General features: G+C 43.9%; 1 protein-coding gene across 1 annotated transcript; it reads right to left on the bottom strand.

Annotated features, from left to right (window-relative positions):
- Positions 1-277: 277 nt before the first annotated feature.
- Positions 278-2,751, bottom strand: LOC112161987 (cystatin). The gene is made up of 3 exons (XM_024297576.2): positions 1,170-2,751; positions 940-1,050; positions 278-830 (listed from the first exon to the last, which is right to left on the bottom strand). The coding sequence occupies exons 1-3, from the start codon at positions 1,365-1,367 to the stop codon at positions 753-755; spliced, it is 387 nt and encodes a 128-aa protein (XP_024153344.1). The 5' UTR covers positions 1,368-2,751; the 3' UTR covers positions 278-752.
- Between the last annotated feature and the right edge of the window lie 6,612 nt (positions 2,752-9,363).

Here is a 9,363-nt window from a genome sequence, read left to right as displayed (position 1 = left end):
TACAGACACATTTACAGACTGATGGTGGCTCTTCAGGCGCCAACCTATAACTACCAGGATCAATGTGTCAACTGAACTTAAGATCTTTTAGTCCAGGAGTTGGCAACCTTTAACAGTAAAAGAGCCATTTGAGCTTGTTATTTACTGATCAAAACCAAGAAGGAGCTGCATAGTCTTACTTTTGTCTTTAAGAAATTTGGATTTACATTCGTGACCTTCTGGTTTTTAATAATAAATATGAATTATGGCTATTTTTTGGCAAAAACAAATGAAAAAAAAACTTAGCATCTCTCAAAATGTGATACCTACCTACATTCTTTTATTTTTTTGTTCTTTTTCCCTCTCTGTCCTCAGCAGTCTTTCACTGCTGGGTTTGTTATTTTAGCTTGGGGTTGAACCTTGGTAGTCTTAGTTTGCTGGCTTTGATCATTTGTATTATAGGTAGTTTTGGTTAGGGGGAGCTGCTGACTCCTACAGTCAACATGTCTGGGTCAGCAGTCTCCATGACCTATTTTATGTTTGGCCAAGGAGCCACCATGGAGAGATAAAAGAACCTCATGTGGATCTGGAGGAACAGGTTGGAGATCTTTGTTCAAGTCAGAGGTCGATAGCTCAACTTCTGCACCAGGGTCACACAAAACAACAGCAGATTTTTAAATTAAAGGTTTTATTGGTCAAATGTTTTTTAGTGCTTAACAGTTCAGGTTTATCTGTAAACAACTTCAATCCAGATGAACCCGTGTGGTTTTCTGTTAGTTGCACTTCTTCTCCAGCAACATCCATCGTTGGGACCACGCACTGTTGTACACAACAAATGTGCATCGATAAGTCTGAAAGACAAATGTTCAGAAATCATCATTCATGCAGACAAACATCTTCAGTTGGTAGCTGAATATGAACTGTTTTGTCGTTTTTTCAGGATAAAAACACGTCTTATACCATTTTCCAAATGGGATCAGTGAAGACAGGACACACTGGGTCCATGCTGTCCTTGATGCACTCCGTTCTTTCTATCATCACAGTTAGGATGTACTTGTAACCGTCCTGAAACTGTTAGAAAAAACAAAATGATTCTGTTTTAGGTCAAATACTTCTGCATTATATAACCAGATTAACAGAAAACATGGATTAATTATAGCACATAAATTCATCAGTCAAATGTTACCAACCTTTCTCTGAACCCGGATCACCTTCACCACTGTGAAGAAGTAAATATCTCTGGAGGCTTTGTTGTATTCATCCATGGCAAACTTCAGGGCTGTCTGGACTCCCTGATCATTGGCTTTCATCTCCACAAAACCTTCCGTGTCTACACTAAACCCAACAGCAAACAGGGCTGCGAGCAAAAGAAAAGCCAATTTCCACATCTTTGTTGTTCCTTGAACTCAGCCGAAGACACAAGAACGGATAAAATTCTTTAATTTTTCGTGCAGTTTTATACACGCAAGTTTATCAGCATACGGGGAGGGAGGGGGGTCCTCAACCAATCAGCTGCAAGAGTCTTAACTTTCTAAGTAATCTCTGGAGGGCTTAGTGATTGTTATTATCTGTTCTTTAATATCGATCAGCACATTTTCCATTTATATCACCCTGTTTAGGTCAAAGTTTTTTTATATTACCCATCAATTATTCATCATTTTTCCTGTTTATCTGTTTGGTTTTATGATGTTCATGGTCATTTTTAAAATTAGGTTTCCATCCACTGGTCTCCTGAATTTAACCACTTCTTACCACCTTGTATTAAATCACGCAAAGACCGTTTCTGTCCTTTCTCATCAATCTATAAACAGTTTTTTCCTGTTTTTTCATAAGAACGTAATGATTTGTCATTTCTGTCAATAAAGGAGAACTACTTACAAATCATGATGACTCTTCATATCTGCAAACACACATTTTTAAGTAAGGCTGATAAAAGTAGTGCATCATTAAGAAGAAATCGTGATAATAGCAAAAACCGAGCACATCAAGGACAGCATGGAAGGAACATGCCCTACATTTTCTGATCCAGTTTTGGAAAATAGTATAAGGAGTGTTTTTTTCCTGAAGAAACAGCAAAATAGCTTATATTCCACTAAATTTAAATTAAATTTATTAAATTCTGGCTCATCAACTCTTACAGCTGCACACATAAACAAATAAACCTGATATTGTGTTTAAATGTTGTTTTGTTTTCATGTTTTTAATGTTACATTGGGATTTTGTATATTATCTATTTGTATAGTTAATGTTTGTTTATTTATTTTATTTTATTTTATTTTATATGTATTTGTGCTTTTTAACATCATGTCCAAGGAACTACAGATGAAAACTTGCTTGATTTTTCAAATTGCACTGTCCCCTTTTAAATAAACTATCAATATTATTAAATTGTAGATTCAGTCTCTAACAAGAAAAAAAATGGAAAAATGAACACTTCTGATGTTCAAATCTGCTCTAAGCACATTACTATGACAGGTAATGATAAAACTGTGTTTATAGAAATGCATATGACAGTCCGGGTGAGTCCTTGATTCCATAAAAAGTCATAACAGACACTTATGAAAGCAGTTCTGGTCACATTCTCTGAATGTTCTGCATCATTTCTTTGGCCTAAACTCCACTGGTTGCTGGAACGACAGAAACTTCATACACATGTAACACTCTTGTACTGACACCTCTCCGGGAACCTCCGAGACTCTGCGTTGTGTTTATGATGTGATGACAGGAAGTGCCGACTGGAGAGCCCAAGCATCAGAAACAATGGTTGGTTCAGGGATTGCAGTTGAGACAAGGACCAGGTAGAACAAGGAGGGCATTTATTTTCCTTTCCAGAGGCACGGTGATCCTTGAAAGCAGTAACAAACGTTCTTAAATCAAAATGGCGCTCAGAACGGACTTTGCCCCCAGGGTACAGTATCCCCTTCAGGTCAAAAAGTGCCACTGCTGTCAAAATTATGAGGCAATAGCACCATCTGGTGGCCATAACTTTCAACTATGCTACATCCACTCCCACATTTACTGATGGCATCTCCGACATTAAACTTAAAGGGGCAGAATAAAAATACTTGCATGTACAGAAACTGAAAAACACAAAACATGTGAATGTAAAGTTTATGTGTGCAGGAATGAGTCTACAGAATGAATCTTTATGTGTTAAACAGTCTTAAGAAGTTCTGCTGTACGTCTTTATTTAGCTTGCTGCCACAACTCTCTGCCTCTCTGTATTTTCCATTGGTCATGTTGTTCTTTAACCACTTGAGATTCAAGAGACAGTTTATTTGGGGGACGTCGGTTCCTTGGTGGATTTCTTCTTGGCAGATCAGTTTCCTGTAGTATGTCATCCTCTTCTTCTTGACAGAGTCTTGTCACGGAATCTTCATCCAGAATCCCTTCTCCATTTTCTCTTTCCATGTCCCCCTCAATGTCTAATCTCCTATCTTCATCTGATTCATCACCAGTAGTCCCTTTTTCTACTGGGAGAAACATGCACTGGGTCAGTAGGTTGCGGTGGACCACTCTTTCGGTTCCGCCCCCCTCTGGACGCACCACATACAAAGGCACTCCCATCTGTTTTTTCTGAATAATGTATGGGTGTTGTTCCCATCTGTCTCCCAATTTTTGTCGCCCCTCTACATGACAAATCTTCACTAGCACTCAGTCACCCTCGCAGAAGGCATGGTCCCTGACTTTTTGGTCATAATACTTCTTTTGGTTGGTCTTTTGCTTTTTGTGACATCCGGTTAGCTTGGGCATGAGCTTGGGTGAGGCAATCATGCAACGTCTGGACATAGTCATTGTATTCACAGGGTTGCTTAGTGTTAGACAGTCCAAACACCAAATCAACTGAGAGGCGAGGGTGTCTCCCAAACATTAGAAAGTATGGGGTGTAGCCTGTTGAGTCATGTCTTGTGCAACTGTATGCATGTGTCATTGCCTGCACATATTCATGCCACCTGGGTTTTAGGTGGGGCTCCAAAGTTCCCAACATGTTCATGAGTGTACGATTGAACCTTTCTGTTGTCCCATTACCTTGTGGGTGGTAAGGTGTTGTGTGGGTTTTTGCAAAGCCTGTACAATTACACAGCTCTTTCACAATTGCACTTTCGAAGTTGCGGCCTTGATCGGTATGCAACTTTGCTGGGAATCCGAAGCGACAAAAGAAGTTTCTCCACAGCACTCGAGCAACAGTGCTAGCCTTCTGGTCTCATGTGGGGTATGCTTGTGCATAGCGAGAAAAATGATCAGTCACCACCAGCACGTTTTCCATCCTGCCCTTAGACTTTTCCAAACACAAAAAGTCTACACAAACCAGTTCTATTGGGGCAGTGCAATGGATGCTGACAAGTGGAGCTTGGTGTCCCGATGTTGGGGTCTTCCTCAGGCAACACCTCTCACACTGTTCACGCCAAGACTTTATGTCCTGGAACATGTTGGGCCAATAAAATCTCTCTCTACCCTGCAATGTCCTCTCCATCCCGAGATGTCCTGAGTCATCATTAAGGGCCGTCTTTACTGTGGTGTGGAATTGTGCTGGTAATACTAATTGTTAATTTTTTCTGTTTTGATCCTCTTTTACAACACGGTACATGATCCCATTTTTTATCAACAACCTTCCCCACTCTTTTAAGAGGAGGCGGCTCTGCCTTTCAAGTTTGGCTCTCTCCATTTGACTGGGTTTCTGATTCCAATTTTTCCAGAACCAGATGGGGCCAATCACAGGGTCTTCCTTCTGGCCCATTCGGATCTCCTGCGTCGTTACAGCAGGCAATGCTTCAGTACCCACACTGTTGTAAGGCTCATCATTATCAATAGCCTGGCTGCTTTGTGTCACATTTGCCCCAGTAATGCTCTCATTCAGGGGCTCATCCGGTGGTCCAGAGACAAAAAGGGCTTGGGTCCCTCCCTGTTGTTGTGGTACATGTTGGGGATTAGTGTAGAGCACCTTCGCAACTTCCTGATTTGACATCCGAGAAAGGGCATCAGCATTAGCGTTTGTGTTTCCCTTTCGATACTGAATATCAAAATCAAAAGCAGCCAGTTGGGAGACCCAACGCTGTCCAGTGACATCAAGTTTGGCTGAAGACATGACATACTTCAATGGGGTGTTTTCAGTTAAAACTGAAAACCTGCGTCCATAAAGATGGTCATAGAACTTATCAGTGACAGCCCATTTTAGCGCCAAGAACTCCAACTTATGTGCAGGGTATCTTGTCTCAGGTGGGCTCAAGCCCCTGCTAGCATAGGCTATGACCCTTTCCTGTCCATTCTGCACCTGAGCCAGTACAGCACCAAGCCCCTCCCCCGAAGCATCTGTCTGAAGCACAAAGGGCAAATTGAAACCCGGGTAGCCTAGTACAGGGGCACATGTCAGTGTATTTCTCAGTGACTCAAAAGCCTCCTCACAATCTTCAGTCCACAAGAAGGGAGGATCAAGGGAGGGCTTTTTTGTAACCCCCTTTTTTTCTGTCTTGGGTCCCCAGATGTAAGGCGGCACAGTGGAGCAGCTAGGGTGGAATAGCCCTTAACATAGCGGCGGTAATAGCCAGCAAACCCAAGAAACTGCAACACTTCCTTTTTGCTGGCAGGTCTTTTCCCATCCTTGACTTTGGAGATCTTGTCTGGATCTGTCCTGATCCCTTCTGCAGACACCAGGTGACCCAAGTATTGCACCTCTTTTCTCAGGAGCTGACATTTTGATGGTTTAAGCTTTAAACCATGCATCCGCAACCGATCAAATACAAGTTGCAATCTCTCCAGGTGCTCCTCAAATGTTGCGGAGAAGACAATAATGTCATCGAGGTAGATCAGGAGATGAGTGAAGTTTAGGTCACCAAAACCACCAACCAGTCAGAACACTTTGTTCACAAAATACTGGACTGCTTGTAGTTCCTAGAATTTCTAAAAGTACAGTTGGAGGTAGAACATTCAGCCATCAAGCCCCTGTTCTATGGAATAAGCTCCCAGCTCATGTCAGAGAGGCCAGCACAGTTTCTACCTTCAAAACTAGCCTTAAAACATTCCTCTTTGGACAGGCGTTCTGCCAGGCTAGCTAGTAATCAGAGAATATTCCCTCTCCTGTGGTCCTTGTGAGGCTAGATTAATAAATTAATATTGATGCGTTTAAATATAAATTTAGATTTTCCATCAGCGTTATTATTCAGATCAGCTCTGGGGTTCTGTTCTCTATTCTCATCTACTTCTCCTCTCTTCTATTCTTTATTATTTATTGTATTTAGTTCTCCATGCTTTTGTTGGTGCAGTTCCATTCACATGTTGTTCTTCTTTCCCACTCTCCTCTGGGGAGCGGGAGAGATTTCAGATCCCCGGTGGATCGCCCACGCTCCCACTCTTGGCCGTGGACCACGCCCCCGACACCATCCCGCATGTCTGAGTGAGAGTGATTCCTGCAGGGTCGTCTGTCCTCCTGCTCCTGGTCGTGGACTGCACTTCTGCTTCATCTTGACTATGGACTTCATCATCACTTGTCCCTCAGCTCCATCTGAATGAACTCTTTTAGATACGTAGTTATAGAAGCTAATCTTTCTTTGACTGTTCTGGTATCGCCTGTCCGTCCTGGGATAGGATCTCTCCTTCATGTGGGAATCCCTAAGGTTTCTTCTTTTTTTCCTGACTCAGGTTTTTTTAGGAGTTTTTCCTTACCGGGAGGGAGGGTCTAAGGGCAGGGATAACCAGTTTATTTAGTCTGTTTAGTTTTTAACAATTGTTTATATTTTGAAGCCCAATGAGGCAAATTTCTTTGTGATTTTGGGCTTTATAAATAAAATTGAATTGAAAACAGCATGTCATCAGTCTCTGAAAGGTAGACGGAGCATTCTGTAAGCCGAATGGCATCCTGTTTGCTTCAAACAAGCCCATTGGTGTGCTAAATGCTGTTTTATGCTTATCTTTCTCCGCTACCTCCACCTGCCAGTAGCCAGAGGTAAGGTCCAGTGTGGAAAAGTATTTGGCTTGTCCGAGACTCTCCCGAGCCTCCTCTATCCTGGGGAGTGGAAATGCATCCCTGGTGCTATAGGAATTTAGCTTTCTGTAATCAATACAGATTCGCAACGACCCATCCTTCTTGGCCACAACAACCACAGGGGAAGCATAAGGGCTTCTGCTTGGCCGAATCACCCCAGCTGTTTCCATCTCCAATATCAACCTTCTTACAGGAATCCAGCCCCGTTTTACATCAGCCAGAACCCTGCCAACCAGAAGGTCTTGGGGGGCTTTAGGGGATGTATGTCCCTCTATCAGAGCTGTGTAAGTCCTTTTTCTCGGGCCCGCATTGACTATGCATCTCAGATCCATCTCTTTTCCCACTTGGACATGCACAGTCCGACCGATGTACACAGCAGGTCCCACAACGTCAGTCTTTTTGCTTTGAACTGACTCACCCACTTTTTGCAAAGCTGTATACCATTCCGGGTGCTGCTCTTTCACCTGAAGCAAGAACTCCTGGCCATAGACTTTTTTCAGATGGCTTCTGGAGACCCGGAGGACATTAGTGCCAACTAGAAGAGGGACATCCAAACGGTAATCAGAGTCAGGGACCACAAAGGTAGGGACAGGCTCATACTCCTTCCCAAGCATTTCCAATTTGATGTGCAGGACACCATGATATGGGACTTTCTGTCCCACTGCCCCTTCTATTGGTATTTTGGAAGGCTGAAGTTCCAGTGCATTCAGATCTGGGTGGCTACGCCAGAAGCTGTAAGTCATGCTGGTTATTTGCGACCCGGAGTCGATCAAAGCCTTGCATTTTAGTCCGTTAACAATCACTTGTCCCTCATTCCTAGGGCCCACAAGGGGGGGTTGCTCTTTTCTAATGTCAGGTTTTACAGTTGGTGGGTTGGGGCTTTGTTGTGTGCCCGCTGTTTCCCCAGGAACCGTGGGCCTTACCAGTTTAAATTCTGGGTTGAATGTGGAACTTCTCTCTCAGCTGGGGTTGTAGGTTGTTGCTGGTTGGCTCCCTCTGGGTTTGAACTTTGAAGGATTGCTCTGCAAAACCTAGCGATGTGTCCCTGCTCTCCACACCGACGACATCTAACATCACGGGCCTGTGCATTGCCTCTTGTGGGTGAAAAAGCTGTTGACAAAGCGGCAGAAGGTGGGAGGGGGGGGGGGGTTAGAGGAAGTTATTACGGCCTCAAGTTGCGACAATTTAGTCATTTGTTCTTCCCAGCTTCTTTACCATCTCAGTCAGTTCTGCGAGTTCAGTAGAAGCTCTCGACCTCTCTCCTTTTGTGCCTGTGCTGCTATCTGGTGTACAATGCATTTGGGACATTGATTTCTTTGCTCTGCTGTGAGAGTGGAACTTTCTTGTCTCTCTTGCTAACTCACGCAGCTCAGCCTGCAACTCACGAAAGCTCCACAGTTGTGGTTTTATAGATAAAATTCGAGCATACACCTTTGTTCATCAGCTAAACCCCGCAAAAATTGGCGAATGAGTTTACTGTCTCGATCGGGAGACAGGACTGAGTATCACCATATTCCGCCCGTAGCTCTTCAAATGCTTTCTCGGGTGTCTGGGACTTGGGGGGAAGGTAGCTTTCTGGCCTCTCCACTTAAATGCCGAATTACTGTTGAAAAACGGAGGGGCAAGGGGAGGTCCACTGCATCCAAGAGGTACTGCATATCACGAACCCAGTCATCAACCAACATCTTGCTGTCTGGATTACCTGTGAAAATTTGTGCATTTCTCCCTTTGTGCGTTTGCATGAACCTGCCATATACTGGAGGGGTAGCGACAGGTGAATCCAGTACACCCTCAGCTGGATGAGGGGAACCAGTGTACTTGCCATCTGGGGCTTGGGATGTTTGGTCAACAATACTGGCTTGGTGGACGGATAGGTCAAGTGCTGGGGCAGGGTTTGGTTGGAACAAAAGAGTAGAATGTGGATAGTGGTGGTAGGTGTAGGGAAAAGGATGAGTGTGAGCACCCACTTGGAATCCATCAGGCTGGTGACTTTGTGCCATATTCACCGAAACATGGGGTGGCACAGTTTGGGGATAAGATGAAGCCCCGACTCCATGGCCACGGTGATGAGTCAGGCCAAACTGGGTTGCAGACGGGTTTGGTGGGATGGGTGGAAGTGGCAGCTGCGATGAGACTGCATTGCTTGGCAGCACAGAGGCACGTCTTTGGGTAGGATAATCTACATAAGGGGTCAGATTTGGGGGTGGTGGGGTTGGTTGTTAAACTGGCCCATAACCTGGAAGAATACCTGGGGCTTGGTAGTAAAAATACTCACTTCCAATGGCTGGTCCGTGGGGAATACTGCTCACTGGGGTCCGAGTTGTAGGAACCCTAAGTGCAGACACTGGAGTGTTATTCATCTCTCTCTCTCTCTTTCAAGATATGCAGGGAGGGTTTTTTTTTTT

This window comes from Oryzias melastigma, linkage group LG15 (genome assembly GCF_002922805.2).
Source record: "Oryzias melastigma strain HK-1 linkage group LG15, ASM292280v2, whole genome shotgun sequence".
Taxonomy (NCBI): Eukaryota; Metazoa; Chordata; class Actinopteri; order Beloniformes; family Adrianichthyidae; genus Oryzias; species Oryzias melastigma.
The sequence above is the reverse complement of the archived record's forward strand: the minus strand, read 5'-3'. Positions and strand labels throughout refer to the sequence as shown.